Source organism: Rhinolophus sinicus, linkage group LG11, assembly GCF_036562045.2.
Source record: "Rhinolophus sinicus isolate RSC01 linkage group LG11, ASM3656204v1, whole genome shotgun sequence".
NCBI classification, from domain to species: domain Eukaryota; kingdom Metazoa; phylum Chordata; class Mammalia; order Chiroptera; family Rhinolophidae; genus Rhinolophus; species Rhinolophus sinicus.
Genome location: NC_133760.1, coordinates 4,580,867 through 4,598,652, shown reverse-complemented (window position 1 = coordinate 4,598,652; position 17,786 = coordinate 4,580,867). Strand labels below are relative to the sequence as shown.

General features: G+C 55.8%; 1 protein-coding gene across 1 annotated transcript; it reads left to right on the top strand.

The window, feature by feature from the left end:
- Positions 1-1,269: 1,269 nt before the first annotated feature.
- On the top strand, positions 1,270-17,469 carry IGLON5 (IgLON family member 5). Its single transcript, XM_074315575.1, has 8 exons — positions 1,270-1,400; positions 9,298-9,376; positions 9,984-10,216; positions 11,580-11,699; positions 13,034-13,168; positions 13,310-13,430; positions 14,005-14,159; positions 15,498-17,469. Exons 1-8 carry the CDS (start codon positions 1,322-1,324, stop codon positions 15,584-15,586), a joined length of 1,011 nt encoding a protein of 336 aa, XP_074171676.1. The 5' UTR covers positions 1,270-1,321; the 3' UTR covers positions 15,587-17,469.
- The last annotated feature ends 317 nt before the right edge of the window (positions 17,470-17,786 follow it).

The window sequence follows — 17,786 nt, the reverse complement described above, 5'->3', positions numbered from 1 at the left end:
CAGGTTTGTGTTGTTCAAGGAACAGAAAGAGAGGCAGAGCAGCTGGGGCGGAGTGAGTGGTTGTGGGGCACCAGTTGGTTTCTGTGTTTCAGGGGTTGTTGAGCTAAGGTAGAGGCACAGGTGGAGGCCCGGAGACCAGGTCATTGGCTGCTGTAGTCAGAGTAACCGTTGGGGGGAACCAGTGGCACCTCAGAGCAGGGTGGAGTTGGCGGGGAAGAGGACAGAGTAGAGTCTGTTTAGGATGCAGTGCAGCAGCTCCTGCAAATGTGGGGAAAATGGGGGAGGATTGAGGATGGACATCCTTTTGAGGTAAAACAGCCTCTATGGTGTGACTTCAAAAATTCCTGCCTCCAGCTGCCCCAGACCTGGAGTAGGCTCAGAGACTGTTCTCCTCTCTCCTCAGAGGCTGAGCAGGACTGGACAGGGGACAGTAAAGGGAGCAGGAGGGAGGACTATGCCTCGTAAGGGGATGCACCATGGAGCCAGGTAGTCAAGGTGCTGGGCAGAGCCAGCACCTCCCCCAGGATCTCTTATTTTTCTCAGTAACCTGGAGGGAGGACGCTGAGTTTCTAGGAAGAGGAGTTACTTGTCCAAGGTCACACAGCCAAGTCTGAGAAAGAATGGGAGTGCGGACTTTTTGCACCTAAGCCCTGGATTGCCATCTCCCCCTCCCCCAGCCCCAAGATCAGGTTCCCCCAGTCCCTCTCCATTCCCGTCATCCTGGGAATGAGGGTTGGGGTAGAAGGAAGAAGGTAATTTCACTTCCAAAGTCAGTGTTATTCATGAAAGGAGAAACTGAACTGTGTCCCACAGGAAGAGGGGCTGGGGGCCAGGATTCGTGGGTCTGAGGGAGGAGGGGATGGGGGCCTGGACTCCTGGGTCTAAAGGAGGAGGGGTTCAGGGACAAGTCTCCTGGATCTGAGGGAGGATGACATTGGGACCCGAAGCAGGAGGGAGGTGGGCTCTAGAAAGGTCCCAGACCCGGGATTCCGGGGATCGAGGCAGCAGGGGGTAGGGGCCGGGCCGCAGTAACAAAGGCCTCTCCCGCCCACAAGCAACCCCTCTCGGCCCCGCCTCCCCGGCCCCCCGCCTATTCTGATTGGTCTGTCTTCCTGCCCGTCTGCGCCGCCCCCCTCCCCGGGTCTGCAGCAGCTCCGGCCGCCTCGTCGCGCCCCCCCAGCCCCCTCCCCCCGCCCCCCCCGCCCCCCGGGCCGGTGCACCCGCAGGCGGGGTCCCCCTCCCCCTCCCCCTCTCCCCCCAGGCCTCGCGCGCCCCGGACCGGCCCCCCCTTCCCCTCCCCCTTCGCGCCGCCGCTGCCGCGATGCCCCCCCCTGCGCCCGGGGCCCGGCTCCGGCTCCTCGCCGCCGCCGCCCTGGCCGGCCTGGCCGTCATCAGCCGAGGTACCGCAGCGCGGAGGGCGGGGAGGGGGGGGTTCGGCCGGGACGCCGGGGTCCCGGGCGGGGACTGGGGGTGGGGGCTGCATCCCCGAGCGGGGAAGGGGAGTCCCCCGGACGCGGAGGTCTGGACTGGGTCGGGGGCTGCATCCCGGGACTGGGAAGGGGGTCCTCGGACTACTGGATTGGTGCCCGAGGGATGGTCCATGTCCTAGGGCCCGAGCTTGGGCCTCGGGGCGGAGGTCTGCTCCTCCGGGCCGGCCAGAGGGTCACGGACACCTGCCTCGGGCCTGGGGTCGGGACTGTGCTGCTCCGGATCAGGGAGGGGGATACGACGCTGAAGTAAGGGTCCCCGAACAGGATCTCTGAACTGAGTTGGGGGGTTGCGGGGGGGAGGGGGGGGATGCCCCATCGGGGTCTTCCTCTCTGTGTGGAGAGCGTCCCTGAGGGGGTCCTGGCCTGAGGGCTAGGGCAGGCGTTTGTGGGCAAAGGTGGGGGTATGGTGTCTTCCCAGGGTCAGTAGGAGGAGGCTGGCAGGGGTATCCACAGACCTCCATCCCAGGGCCAGAAAAAGAGGGGGGGGCTGTTCTCCTAGCTGGGAAGAGGATGAAATTCTCCAGCTGGGTCATCTAGGTTGGGAGAAAGTGTTGGTATTTGGGGGGTTGCAGTTATGTGGGGTAATGGAGATACAGGAAGTTTGGGTGCTGGGCTGGGGACTCAGATGTGGGGAGCTCTGGCTGGAATACCTGCCTTCTTCGGGCTGGACAGAGGAAGGGACAGATTGAGAAGGGTGGGAAGGGAAGGGTTAACGCAGGGTCAAAGTGTTCATCTCAGTCCTCCAGTGGAGGTGGGGGCTAGACTGTGGAGCTGGGAAGGGAGAATGGAAAGTGGGAGACTGGGGTGAACGGGGCAGTCTCTGGATAGAGGATGTGTAGCCCTGTAGCGGGGCTGCAGCTGGGATGGTCCAGGAGATGCCCCTGAGGACGGGAGGGGAGAGCAATTAGGCAGGAGGCTAGCAACAGGGTTAATTCAGTGTTTCTGGAGGATTCTCCCAGGCCCTGCCTCGAAACAGGGGTCACAGAGTCAGGGACACACCGTCAGGAACAACCTAGAGCCCCCAGCAGTCTCAGTGAGGCAGCTCTCTGCCTCCCGCCCACACACACCCGGGCTTGCACAGCCTCATAAGCATGGACACCGAGTCCAACCAGGAGCAGCACCTGCAGCCGCCCACGGTCACACGTCACGGCCGAACACGAAAGTCAGTCCAGGCAGGACACAGGCCTGGGCCACAGCAGGTCTGAGCGTCAGTCCCTGCCTGGTGCAGACAGTCTGAGTGCTCCTTCACGTGTGACCTGTCTGGCTCACTGTCTGACTTTCCAAGTGCCTGATTGTGTCTTTCTCTGTCTCATTCACTTGTCTCTTTGGGTCTCTCTAGGAGTCACTATTTCCGGAGGCTCCCTGACTCTGGGTGACAGTCCATGTGTCTCTGTCCCTGGGTCTCTGTCTCTCCATCCCTGCTGGTCTCAGCACAATTCCACATCTGTCCCTCCCTGCCTTTAGAACTGCTTCCCGTTGTCACAGCATGTGTGCCTCTCTGTCCCTTCCTGGCTCCCCCACACGAGCCTTGGTCCTCATTCACTTCTGGAATTCACGTCACTGACACCTCTCATTTTTCTTTTGTCCTTTCCTTGTCTCTGGCCTTCCGCCTTCTCCCTCTCCTCCCCTCACTCCCTCCCCTCTCCCTTCACTTCCCCCTACCCTATCTCTCTCCCTTTACTCTCAAGATAACTCCCATTTCCCACTTTTCAGGACCCCCGAAATCACTGGTGTCCACACATCTTGGGCTGGGAGCTTAACGGAGCCAGGAGGTGACCAAGTGCTTTCCCACCTCTGGGCCTTAGCGTCCCCATCTGAGAACTGAAGGCCAGAGGGGTTGGGGCGGGTGAACTGAGACAACCAGGTGGTGGAAAGGCAGCCCCCCCCTGCCCATTCACCCACTGACAGTTGGGGCTCCTTGAGAAAAAGCCCATGGAAGATACACAACATTGCGTCTTCTGTTTTTCATTTGTTTTTCAAATTGTGTGAGGAATGTGTGCCAGTTAGCAGTCCACTGCTGTATGTATAAGAGCAAATCCCACAGCATCCCCACTATCCCGAGAGACCCGGGTCAACAACCCAAGCACATCCTCTCACAGCTTTCTCTCACTTAGACAAAGTCGGACATGCAGAGTTCTGCATCTGTAAGGGATTGGTTTATTTGTTGGTGTTTTTCCCAAGAGAGAAACAAAATAAACCCATTTCTCTGCAATTGACTTTTTTTCTACCTCTCTGGTATCCATAGATATTGTTCTATCTTTATTTTTTTCTATATTCTTTATGACAACACACACTCACAAGTAGCTGCAGCAAGCACGGGGCAGGACCAGTGTCCCCCGGTTCAGACTATGGTCTCTGCCTTATCCATTAATTTAGCACATATCTATTGAGCCCACAGTCTTTCTTCTAGGTGCTGGGGATCTACACGTACACAGCAGTGAGTAAGCCAGACAAAGTCAGTGCCCTCACGGAGCTTAGATCCTAGTGGGACAGAGAGAGATCAAAAAACTAAGACAAAACCTAGAAACAATTCTGCAAGTAAATAGGTAATCTCAGAGGGTGACAGGTAATGTTAAGAAAATCAGAATGATTTGGGGGAGGAACTGGCCATGTGAGCTCAGGTGGTCAAAAGAGCCATCTCTGAACAGCTGCGAGTAGAGTTCAGACTGAAAGAAGGGGAAAAGTCAGCCTTCAAAAGACCCAAGGGAACAGCAGAGGCAAAGCCCTGAGGTGGGAACCAGCAGAAAATTCCAGGACTGTTGCTTAGTGTCTGGACTCCAGGCATCAGTGATGCAAAGGTCACTGGATTTCCAAGGTCAGCAGTGAGGAAGAGGGGTCTGGAGGCTCCTCAGTGGCAGTGAGGCCAGGCCCCACCCCTTCTCACTGCTCTCCCCGGCCAGAGCCACCCCACCCCCCCCACCCAACAGGTCTCTACACCCCCTTGGTCCAGCCACGCTTCTGCCACTGGCTCACACACACTCCTAAGCCTTGGGTTCCCCATCTGTGGGTTCCAGGACTGTGGAATCCAAGCATCCCTTCATTGATGGTTACCAGCTTTGGAGGGTCCCAGCTTCCTCTAAGTTCCTTCCAGGAGAGCAGAAGGTTCTTGTCTCCAACTCAAGGTCACCCAGTTGTTAGAAAGCCCCTTCTGTCTCAAGAGGAAGGAACTCACCCACCTATGGCCCTCCTCCCTTGATTTATCAAATAGGCATGAGGGCCACTAGTCTGGACTGACAGAGACTGCAGTGGTCTCTCCAGTCGCCACTGGATCCCCAAACAGGCTGGCACCTGCCAATCATCCCCCCGTGCAGCTGTTAGCAGGCATCTGACTAGCAAGTACTGTGTTAAACTCATTATTTGAATGACCTCTTTTCATGCTCTCCCCACAGCGTGATCCCCAATGAGGGAGGCATGGTGATCATCCCCATTTACAGGTGGAGAAGCTGAGTCCCTGGGGGATGAAGTAACTTGGGCAACACAGAGGAAGAGCTGGGATTTGAACCTGGGCAGCCCAGCTCCCCAGTCTGTTCTTTTAGGGGCCTGCTTATGCTGACTTGGTGGTGTCAGAGCAGAAGCTAACAGGGCATCTATCTGTATATGAGTCACCGACTCGAGTGGGTGCTGGGCACAGAGCAACTTACAACCCAGATTCGCCCTGCTCTTCCTGTGCCCCACTCCTGGGAGACTGACTCCAAACCAGGGATAGCAATAGATGTTCTTTTAAAAAGAAAGTGTGCTTTGGAACAGCTAGCATTTATTAGGCTCTTTCTGCATGCCAAGCATTGAGCTAAACATTTTGCTAGCATGTTCTTGGGGAATCCCTCACAAAAACCCTCAGTGGGAAGAACTATTACTTTTCTCCCTTTTACAGGCGGGGAAACTGAAGTTCAGACTGGCTAGCAGGTCACCCAGCCAGGAAGTGGTGGGGCAGACATTCAATCTCCCAGCCCAGTCTGCTCAGGACTTCTTTATCCAGTGTCTAGTGACCACCCATTCCCTCTACAAACACTTCCCTGCTCTGAGCTAAACACAGCCAAGATTCAGGCCCTTGGAGAACTGGCCAGGTGGCAGAGGCACCCCTGGACACTGTCCCAGCTGAGTCAGAAAGTACCCATGAGAGAGAATGGAGACTCTGCCTTGAACATTCAGGGTGGTCCTTCTGGAGGAGGGGGCATTTGACTTTGGGTCTTAAAGAGTGAGTAGGAGTTCAAGAGTTGGAGAAGCATGTTGTAGGCACATCCATTTACATTCAGTCATTCAACAAATATTTTCCAAGACCTTTGGGAGCCAGGCCCTCTGCTGGGAGATGCTGGGGACACAGACCTGAGTCAGACACAGGCCCTGCCCTCAAGAAGCTTCTAGTCTGATGGGGGAGACCTACAGTCACGATAGTGTGACCTGAGCTCTAATGGAGGTAGTCCAGGCATTGTGGGGACACAGATGGGCCTGAAGGACGCAGGGAGGACTTCCCAAAATTGAGCCAGAGTTTTCCAAGCAGAAGTCCCTCAATGTGGACCTCATGTGCACTAACTTGTTTATACATTAAACATCTCTTGAGGCCTCCTATGAGGCAGGCCCTGAGCCTAGCTGAGCTGGAGCCCTGGAGGTGGGTCAGACCCAGGCCCTGCCCTGAGGGGCTCCCTTCTGGTGAGGGAAGCAGACCCGGACACAATCCAGGGTGATCAGGGCACAGACAGGGAGGGGCCAGGCTCAGGGACAGAGCAGGTGGTGGAGTGACTAACCTGACCCCCACCCCCCATTTACTGAAGCTCAGAGAGGGGAAGGAACTTCCCCAAGGTCACTCAGCATGAGGGGCCTCCTGATCCTGGAGTCTGGGAACTATGCAAGACAGACAGACAGACCCATGACATCAGGTGTATAGACATACAGATCAGGAATCAGAGACCCACTTGAAACATTCCTTCATCACACATCTCCTGGGACTGCTCTCACCCAGGCTCCAGGGTGTGCTGGGGACACAGAAATGGTCCACTCCGGGCCTTATCATGGGGGAGCAGGTTTGGGAAGCAGACCATCCTGATCCAAGGAGCAGGGTGGAAGCTTAGTGGGCTCAAATGGGCCGTCTCTCCCAGGGGAGGCCCCACTATACTAGGTCCCTAGGGAAGGAGAAGTGTCTTGATGGGAAATGGAGGGAGAGTGGAATGGGGAGAAAAGCGGGAGATGGAAAGCTGGGCCCCATACACACTAGGGGAGAAGAGGCAGGAGAGTGACTCCAGGTCCCCAGACACCAAGTGCCAGGAAGGGCAGGGCCTCTGTGAGTGTTGGAAAGACCCCTCTGACAAGCAGTGCCACTGTCTGTCGGTACATTTGGTTAGGGTCCTGCCTGCCAGTGTGGGATGCACTCCTCACCCCAGAACCCTGGTTTGTGGACCCAGCCCCTGTGGTGTCTCCTGACTGGAGTCAGGGGCTCAGCCCAGGAGCCCTGGGTTTCTTGAAGCTTGAGTGGCACCTTGGACAGCTCCATCCTTAACCCCAGCCCGGGGTCCTCCTCCTTTAACCTGGGACAATGGCTGTCATGGGGGGCAGGCGGCGATTTTGCCCCCTAGGGGGCATCTGGCAGTGGTTGTCACCACTGTGGGGTGGGAGGAGCTACGGGCATTTAGTGGGCCAAGACCCCTTTAGTGGGATACTGCCGTATGTCCTACGCTGCACAGGATGGCCCCTCGATGAAGAATCATCCAGCCCCAAGCATCAGTGGTGCCAACGTGGAGAAGCCCTGGCCTAGGATGTGTGTGACCAGGAGTATGACAAATCCTGTGGCGCGTGTGTGTGTGTGTGTGTGTGTGTGTGTGTGTGGCCATGTGTGATCTGATTATAGGTGACAGTGTGACTGCATGCACCCGATTCTTGGCCCAGAGCAGCCCCTTTGTATTTCAGAGGCTGTGACAAAGCAGCTGTGTCATTACACAGGCTGTAGCTCCGTGTACGACTTTCCAGAGTGGGGGTGGGGATGAGCATGGCCCTCGGGCTGAAGTGTCAGTGTGGCCAATTAGGTCAGCGGGTGTGTGTGCACGCCCATGTATGTGAGACAGCTCCCTGGGCAGGGCTGTGACCAGGTATAGACTTTGCACCTGTGTGTGGGGGGGGCGAGGGGGTTGTTGGTGTCAGTGTAACTGGGTTGTATGTGGTGGGGTGACTCAGTGTGCAATGGCTGCTTAGCCTCTGTTGTCACATCCTTTTGTGCCTGAACGTGACAACAGAGATGCTCCTGGGAGAGAGCTGTCTTCTGCTGGGTGTGTGTCTGGGCTGTGTGTCACCATGAGTGTTTATGGGCCTCTCCCTCTGAGAAGGACCGATTGCCATTCGTGTGACTGGGTGTGGGACTGTTTCCTGGCCTGGCACTGACTCTGTGTGTCTTTCCTGGACCCTGGTGGCCGAGTGGGTGTCGGTATGTGTGTCCATCCCCTGGCCATCTGCTGTTACCAGGACTGTGTGTGACTGTGTACCCTGTACAACAGTGGAGGGCGAGCCCCTTCCCTCTTTCCTGGGGTCTTCAAAGCCCAGGAGCGACTGGGTGAGCCCAGGTTGAGGGACAGCCCACCATACTGGCTCTGCCCCAGCCCTATCCTGAGGGCCTGCTGATGGAGAGGGCCCCAGGGAGTCACTGGGGCTGTACGGGCAATTAATTCATCAGATTAATTAGCGCCTCATCCTGGGGCAGGGCAGGGCCCTCCCTCCCCAGGCGTCCAAGGTCATCCAGCCTCTCCCCAGCCTGGTGCCATCTCCATGTGATGCCTCCACTTGCCCAGCCCCCACTTCCTGGCTCCAGTCCAGCCTGCTGACCACAATCCACAGAGAGACGAATGGGAAGGGTGGGGGCTCTGCCCGGCAATGGGGTCTGCAAGCTGTACTGGAGTGAGTGGGCAGGCATGGGCCTGCACCCACAAGAGCGTGCCCAAGTGAGCATGCGCACACAGGTGTGTCTGTGTAGACGTATGAGTCTGCAAAGGTTTGTGTGTGGCGGTGCCCCATGTCTAAGGGTGTATTTGTGCATCCTTGACAGATGTGTGTCTGGTATATATACGTATGTGTGTGTGTGCGTGCTTGCATCTGTGTCTGTATGTGTGCACGTACGTGGGTGTTGAGTGCCTGCATGCAGCCAGCTCTATGTGTGTCTTTCCACGTATTCCTGAATTAACGTGTGCACATGTGTGTATCTGCATGTTGGTGGCAAATGTACGTGTATCTGTGTGTATATGTGTATCTCTGTATTCATGCATCTGAATATGTGTACCCATGACCATCCATGTGTATGCATGTATGTGTGCGTTTGGGGGTGTGTGTCTGCATATATATGTATGAATATGTTCTTAAATCCATGTGTGTCTGCACACTGTATGTATGTGTCTGTGTGCACACATATATGTGCATATGTATGTCTGTACACATACATCTGTGTACATGTATCTATGTGTGCATCTATGTGGATGTCTGTACACAATATCTGTGAATGTGAATACGTGTGAACGTACGTATGTGAGTGTTGGTGTACATGTCTTGCACGTGTACATGTGTGTTTGTGTGCTGTGATGAGGTGCTGTCTCAGTGTCTCTGGAGGTATATAGGTTTGTGTGTCCCAGTCCATCTGAGTCTGTGTGGGCCTCTGGGAAGGTATGTGTTGTGTGTCTGCTATGTGTGTCTCTGGAAGCATCGATGAACACGTGTGCAGGTGGGTGTGGGAATGTGCATGTGTGTGTGCATGAGCACAGTCTCTGCCGTGCCGAGGGCCCAGTCCCAGCCCAGGCCCTGCCACTCTGAGCCGGCCCTTCCCCCATTCTGTCCGCAGGGTTGCTGTCCCAGAGCCTGGAGTTCAGCTCTCCTGCTGACAACTACACGGTGTGCGAAGGCGACAACGCCACCCTCAGGTACAGGTCTCAGAAGACCTCCCAAAGACTGGGGTCCTGCCCCCTCACCTTCCGTAAGGAAAAACAATCCTGACCTGAGGCATAGCCCAGCACCTTCCCGTCGGGAGAGAAGCCGTTAGGGGCATGGACTCTGGGCCTCAGTGTCCCCATCTGTCAAATGGGCAGAGGACTGGTAACCACTGTGTGGGTTGTTGTGAGGATCAAGGGTCTATACACACACCACACAGCATTCTGTAACTGCTTAATAAAGGAGAGTCAGGATGATTTCCCTGGAGGTCTGCCTCTGTCCACTCGGGGTTTCTGTCCCCTCTCTGGTTCTCTGCCTTCCTCTCTCTGGGTCTCTGTCCCTCATCTTTCTGTATCTCTGTTCCCCTCTCCCAGAGTGTCTTCCCTCCTCTTTTTGGGTCTCTGCACTTGGGCTCACAACTTTCCCTCTGTGAGGCTCAGTTTACCCACCTTAAAGTGGGCACAGCCACCTCTGCCTCACAGGACTGCAGCTGGACGTAGAGGTGCAGTGAGCCTTCCTCTCCCCCTCACAAGCCCCCACAATGGGGGAACCAGGCTGGGGTGGGGGAGAGAACCTTCCACTCCTGGTCCTCCCCGGCAGCTGCTTCATCGACGAGCATGTGACCCGAGTGGCCTGGCTGAACCGCTCCAACATCCTGTACGCGGGCAATGACCGCTGGACCAGTGACCCACGGGTGCGTCTGCTCATCAACACGCCCGAGGAGTTCTCCATCCTCATCACCCAGGTGGGGCTGGGTGATGAAGGCCTCTACACCTGCTCCTTCCAGACCCGCCACCAGCCGTACACCACTCAGGTCTACCTCATTGTGCATGGTGAGCCTGCCTCCATCGAGGCCACTGGGGCAACAGCAAGGGAGGGCGAGCGGGAGAGGACCCTTGTGTTCCCCGATTCCAGGATACACCCACGTGGAAGGCAGACACAGGATTTCAGCCAAGGAGAGGGAGGGACAGTGACACAGAGAGTGACGCTTCAGCATGACAGCTTCTAGGGCAGGAGAACTACAGGGTGAGGGGAAGGTATACTCATAGGAAGACCACATTCATTCACTCAATCCCGCTTATTGAGCACCTACTATGTGCAGGCATTGCTCCAGGCACTGGGGATAGAGAAAGAGCCCGTCAGCAGTGCCCGCCCCTTTAGAGGTGACTTTCCAAGGACAGGCAGCTTCCCAGACACAATGTCTGAGCTGAGACCTTCAGCTAGGCACAGAGCTGGTGCCAGAGAAGGAACGGTATATGCAGGGGTAGGGAGAGAAAATGAATGAGGTATGCAGAGGTGAGTCCCATGTGGCAGGATGCGCCAGAATTCAGAGAGGAGAGATGGGGCTGGAGAGATCCCTGGAGGGGGCAGGAGGCAGAGAGAGCAATGAGGCTGCCTCAAACAGCATCAGAAGTAGGCTGGAGGGAGGAAACAATCAGAGATGGGAACCCAGACACAGGGACAGCCCAGCAGGGCCATGACAAGCCCCACTAGGGCACCAGACCATCTGGGTTCCAACCTCAGCACCACCACCCACCAGTGGAAGGACGCTGAGCAAGCAGGGAGGTCTCGGACTCCTCACATGCATCAAATCCAAGACATCATTAATTGGCAAGGGGACCTTTATTTTATGCTCTGCTAGAAAAGAAAAAACCCTGCCAATTGAACTCTGGCATCCTGATTAGAGAAATGATCAAATGAGGTAAAAAAAAAACACAAAAAACCAAACCAAACCAAAAACACCCACATGTGTTAGAATTGATGAATATAGCCACATCCACCCCAGAGAGTGGTAGTGAGGGTTTACTGAGTTAATTTTTATAAAACACTGAGAACAGGGTCTACCACACAGTAAGCACAATATGAGTATTTGTTAAGTAAGTTAATTTTAAATAATAAATAAATAAATAAAAATAGAGATGAGGAGGGAGAAATTCAGAACAGAAGATAGAGAAACCAAGTTAGGATGAAGGCAGAGAGAGAGACAGACTGAGAAAGAGTGAAGAGGACAGAAGATGAGCAGTTAGACAAGGAGCCAGATGCAGAGGCATGGGAGAAACACAGAAATCTTGCAGAAAGTTGGAGGGAATGTCAGCTGGACTCCTGGGTCTGAGGGAGGAGGGGCTGGGGCCAGGACTCCCGGGTCCTAGGAGCCCATACCCAGCCTCTAGCTGACCTCTCGCCCCACCCCCACAGTCCCTGCCCGCATCGTGAACATCTCCTCACCTGTGACAGTGAATGAGGGGGGCAATGTAAACCTGCTTTGCCTGGCTGTGGGGCGGCCAGAGCCCACGGTCACCTGGCGGCAGCTCCGAGGTGAGGATCCCACCCCTGGCCCAAAGCCCCTTCCCCCACCCCACAATTTGGGCCCCTCATTTACCTATTTCCCTAGCTAGATTCTCCAGTCCCCCTTTCCTCCATTCCTGATCCCCTGAACGCTTGTGATGACTTGATTCCCCCTACCACCCCAATCCTGTTATTTCCCCAGCAGCCTTAGAGCCTTCACCATCTGCCGTCTAGGCCTGGGCCATTTCCTCCAAATCACCTGCTAGACCCCAGCTTGCACCCCTCCCCAGTCCGCCGCATCCCTACCCCCAATATCCCTAATGTCTTCCCCACCAGCCATAGGATTCTCCTGGACTCAGATCCCTGTCACTAGGTGGCCTGAGCTAGGTCACAGCCAGTGGTCCCCACCCATGATTGTATTTGCTGGTCGCATCACTACATCTCTGCTGCATGCTCCAGCCCAGTGGTTCTCAAAGCGGGGTCTCCCTGACCAGCAGCATCAGCATCACCTGGGGACTTGCCAGAAATGCACGTTCCTGGGCTCACCCCGGACCTGATGAATAGAAACCACCACCCCTCAAAACTGTTGTAACAAGCCTTCAGGTGATTCTGATGGTTGAGCTGAGAATCACGGCTCTAGGCTACCCCCAAACATAGTATCAGGGTGCCTGAACGTGATTTCCCAGATCCCGACAACCCCGCTGCCCCTTTTACCTGGATCTCCACTGCCATTTCCCAGATCCCTAGATCCTCATTCATTTGGTCTTTGGAGACCAATGGTCACTGAATCCCCTGAGATCCCAAACTAGGTCTCAGACCCTGGGCCCTCCCCCACTGGGTCATCTGAGCCCCACATCCCTGGTCTTGAGATCTTGGCTCCCCAAATGCCCTAAGTCCCAAAGGGTCTTCTGAGCCTGATGATCTGTCCAAGACCCCAGATATCTGAATTGCTGATCCCAATCACCAGATCCAGATTCTCTGAACCCCAAAAGCTAGACCTCAGTACTCTGGACACTCCCCATTGGGTCTGCATTTCCTGGATCTTTCTGAGCCCCGAGATTCTGGGAGCCTCCTCACTGGGTCCTCTGAGCCCCAGGTTTGGAGTCATGTGCTCCCAGATCCTTGGACCCCTGGTACCCGCAAACTCTAGACCCTCCCCATTCCCAGATCCTCACTCCCTGCCCCGCCCCTGGCAGGAAATCCCAGCCCCCTGCACTTCCACATCCCCTCCTGTCTCCCACTGACCCTGGCACTCCAAGCCCTGGGGTGCCCACCCCGCTGATGTATGTCCGTGTTGTACCCGTGTTGTCCCGTGTTAAGTGTTTGTGTCCGGCCCCGCCCCCTCCCCTTCCCAAACCCCACAGATGGCTTCACCTCAGAGGGCGAGATCCTTGAGATTTCCGACATCCAGCGGGGCCAGGCTGGGGAATATGAGTGCGTGACTCACAACGGGGTCAACTCGGCGCCCGACAGCCGTCGTGTGCTGGTCACAGTCAACTGTGAGCTCCCCTGGCACTGGGTCCCTGGGGAGGAAGGATCTGAGGGAAGAGAGGGCTGGGAAGGAGGGAGGATGGGCTGGGGGCAGCAGCCCTTATGCCCCACCTGGCTGGGAGAATTCTCTGACTCTCGCCCCTCGCCAGATCCTCCGACCATCACTGACGTGACCAGCGCCCGCACAGCCCTGGGCCGGGCCGCCCTCCTGCGCTGTGAAGCTATGGCGGTGCCCCCCGCGGACTTCCAGTGGTACAAGGATGACAGACTGTGAGGACAGCACGGGGTGGGCTGTGGGAGGAGGGCATTCCTTGCTACCTTGGACTGCGGTGGGGTGGGGGGGGTGCACGCGGAAAGTAGCTGAGTCCTAGGTCCCAAGAACTGGGGGGTGGTCCAGCTTCTAGTTGAGGGGTACACTGGGCCCCAGCAAGATTATGGGGACTTTCTGGAAACTTGGGTCCCACGATAATGAATGCTGGAGCCCGGTCTCCTCCAGTCTCCTCAGGCTATTCAGGAAGAAGGTCGGGGATCAATGCTGAGGACCTGGCAGGAAGCTTTAGGAGACCATTGGGGCTGGGATCCAACAGGGCCTGGGAGCCCCTAGAGATTGGGGGCACAAACCTGGGGAGTCCAGCGTCCCTGAGGGGCAGGGGTGCCTGGAGAGGGGCATCGGTGGTTGCGGCCTGGGATTCATGAGTTGCTAGACTCCGAGGCCAGGGGTCTCTGGAGTCTCCCTGGAATCGGGAGCCTGAGAGTCGGGGGGTTGGGCTCTGCGCCCTGAGGGAATCCCGACCTGGTCCCTGACCCGGGTCCCCAAAAAAGTCAAGAATGCATTTTTGGACAGGCTGAGCAGCGGCACGGCGGAGGGCCTGAAGGTGCAGACCGAGCGCACACGTTCTATGCTTCTCTTCGCCAACGTGAGCACCCGGCATTATGGCAACTACACGTGTCGCGCCGCCAACCGGCTCGGAGCGTCCAGCGCCTCCATGCGGCTCCTGCGTGCGTCTGAGCGCCGGTCGGCGGAGGGGCGGGGCCTGGGCAGATGGGCGGGACCTAGGCGGGTGGGCGGGGTCGTGGTTTGGTGAGCCGGGCTTGGACGGTGGAGACGCCCCAAGACTCACCCGCAATTTAGGAAAGACGGTCGCTGAGGCTCAAGCAATTTGAGTAAGCAACCAATCGCTTCAATGAATATTGATTTGCTGAGCGCCCACTAAGGGCCAGGCGTTGGGCACTGGGGACACGGCGGTACACAAGAGACAAGGTCTAGGGACTCGCAGAGCTTTCTGTCTAATAGGAGTAGAAAAGCAATAAACAAGTAGACAAATAAAAAAAAGCAAACACATACACATAAATAAGTGAAAAATAATTTTGGATATCAATAAGAGCTATGGAGAAAATAAATAATAGGATTGGGAATGGTAGCATTAGATAAGTTCATCAGAGAAAGCTTCCTGGAGGGGGTAACATTTGAACACCTGAATGGTAAGCAGTTAGCACAGCCCAGATCTTCTGGAAGAGCTTTGCAGGCAGAGGGAACAGCAAATGCAAAGGCACAGCAGGAAGCCAGCTTGACCTGAACAGAGGGGTCAGGAGGAAGGGAAAGCCAGAGTCTCATGGGCCATGGTAAGAATTTTGGATTCTATTCTAATGCAAGGCGAGGACACTGGAGGCCACATGGGAGTGACATGTGGTTGAGGCTTCTCAAGAGAATCACTTTGACTGTTATGTGAGGGATGGGCTGTGGGGGACGCAAAATGTAGGCAGAGAGACCAGAGAGGAGGCTACTGCAGTCATTCAGGAGAAGAGTGGTGCGGGGCTGGCACAAAGTCTCTGTATCCGGGAGATGTTTGGGAGGTGGAGGGAAGAGGAGAGTGGAGGAAAGCGATTCCATAGTTGGCTTGAGCAGCTGGGTAATTGGGGATGTAGTAACGAAGTATTGAAATGGAGAAATAGTGGGGGGTGGGGCAGGGCAGGAGCCAGTCTGGGGAACAAAAGTCAAGAATGCATTTTTGGATATGCTGACTATAAGATGCTTTGTGGCAATGCTGCATTGACAGAAATTGTATGACAGAAAGACAGACATTGACAGCCCCAGGCAGACGCCTGGAAAAGAGGTGGAGACCTGAGCAAATCAGAAGAGACAAATGCTCAGCAAGATGCTGAGACTCAAAACACTCAGAGAAGTAGGCACACGGAGTGAAAGGCTCAGAACTGCCCCCGGAGAGGTAGCCTCAAACGAGACCTTCAGGGACCAACGTAGAGACAGGCACCTGAGAGACATATACATGGGGTCTCCTCCTCTCAGGCCTCCTCCTGTGACCCTCTCTCTTTCTTCAGGCCCAGGGTCCCTGGAGAACTCAGCGCCGAGGCCCCCAGGGCCCCTAACCCTTCTCTCTGCCCTCGGCTGGCTGTGGTGGAGGATGTAGGAAGAACCCAGTGCAGCTCGCCTCCCCCTGTGGGGGCCTGAGGCTGAAATCAAGAGAAAAAGGGGGAGCAAGCGGCATGGGTCTCGAAGGGGTGGAAGAGCTCTCAGACACCGAGGAAGAAGAGAGGAGGAGAAAGAAGAGGAGGGAAAAAGATCTTTAGAGAACCCATCACTGTGAGGGATAACGCAAAATTATGCATCTTTCTACAGCCATTCTCGCCACCGTTCACATTTCCGATTGTGACCCACCCCCCCACCCATCCTTGCCACCCCACACCCCTCTCTTAGCTCAGGCTGTCAACTGGATCGCATGTGTATAGTGAGTGTGTGTGCGCGTGAGCCTGTACGTGTGTGTATGTGTGTGTGGGGTGGTTGGGTGGGGTAGGGAAGGAAGCTTGGTAATCTTCCTTCCTCTACACCCCCATGTCCACTGCCCCCAACTCTGCTGCCTCTCCCCTCGGGCTGGAGGTAGGTAGTGGGGCTTTGTGGTAGAAGATGTGAGGGGAAGTTTTCCAAGCTCCCTGCTTTCCCAATATATGCACGCACACTGCCCCCTCCCTTCCCTGCTGAGAAGGTGTCTCCTGGGCTGGTTGGGAGTGGGGAGGGGTGCCGCACTCTCCTGCAAGCTGTCATTCAGCCTTTGTGAGCAGGTGGGAAATCTATCTGGGCTCTGGGCCCCCCTGCTGTCAGCCACCAACTGTCTGTAGCCAGAGGCCCCATCACTGGCTCAGCGGCCTGAGACCTTCCCACTTTCCCTGTCCCCTCTTCCCCAACCCTGGACTTTCTGGCCCCCTCCTGGGCCAATCGGTGCTTCCATCCCACTGTCAGGCTGGTGCCTGTGGTCACCTGTCTGTCTCAGTGCTTTGCCCTATCCCACCTCCACTCCCTTCAGCCACCTGTGGCACCAACCAGCTGCCCTCAGCGCCCCTGCAGCCAGCTCACACCTGTGGGCTTGCTGGTCTACTACTCCCTGGCCTCTCACCAACTGTACCTCCCAAAGACTGACCTGACCGCCCTCACACACACTCAGATAGACACACACACAAACACACACACCAGCGACTGACCAGCAATAGCCCCCTGGCTCCAGCTGTCCTATAGCCAGTGACCAGCTGTCATTCCCCCAAGGGTGGGCAACTGTTGTCAGGAGGGGACACGGAGAGCCTCAGCTCTGATTGTAGGAATACCCCACCCTGGCACACATCACGCAAAGTGGGGGGGAGGCCTCACACAGACATCCCGAGCCCAGACCAAGATGCCAAGTCATCAGCTCCAACTCCCTGGAGACCCTCTATAAATACCCACCCCAAACCACACCACCCAGAGCTTGGGAGGCAGGGGGAAGAGGGCAGAACAGAGGCGGAGGGCAAGGGGCAGTGACTGTACCTCAGACAGGGGCGTGGGCCCCATCCCACATTGTCTTCCATTCCCAGGGTCCAGGGGACAGGGTGGGGAGGGGGAGGGATACAAGGGAGGGGGTGGGGGACCCTGGGGGCCGTGTGTTCCAATCCATGGGGAGTGTTGAGACCACCACACCAATAAACGCCTTTTTCCAAAGTCTCTGCCTGCAGGTGTCAATGTCATTAAGGATTTGGGTGCATGGAGGGCAAAGAGTCATTGGTGGTACCTCCCCAGCATCATTTCTACCGTCTCCTGAGGTTGCTTTTCTCCATCACATGGAGAGATCTTGCTTATGTGGGGACACCAGTGGTAGGAAAGACAGAACGTGTAGCCTGAGAATGATAGAAACAATATGGAACGGAGAGTGAAAGTTCTGAAGAAACTAAGGCCTTGATGACATCATTTGAACGGCTGGATCAGAACTTAACCTGATGCCCATTTTCACTTACACAAGCAATAAAGTCCTTTGTATGTTTCAGCCAACTTGTGTGAGGTTTTATGTCTCTGGTGATCAATAAGGAAATGAAAACTCTAACCGATATAGAAGAGATATAGAGGGTCCAGGTAGCCAGGACCCCAGCCCTCAACTTTTCAAAATGATCCAGGAGCTCTATTATCCAAAGGCCTCTTTCATCCCGATCTTTAACCAGAATGCTTCACACCCTTTCCTTCCCTGAGACAGATTTTGGTTTTCTATGCTTTAGCAATTTGTTCCCGTCAGACCCACATCCCATGATACAGGCGGAGATGTTTGGTTTCCCTGCCTTCCTTGCAGTGATATATTCCAGCCAGTTTTTGGT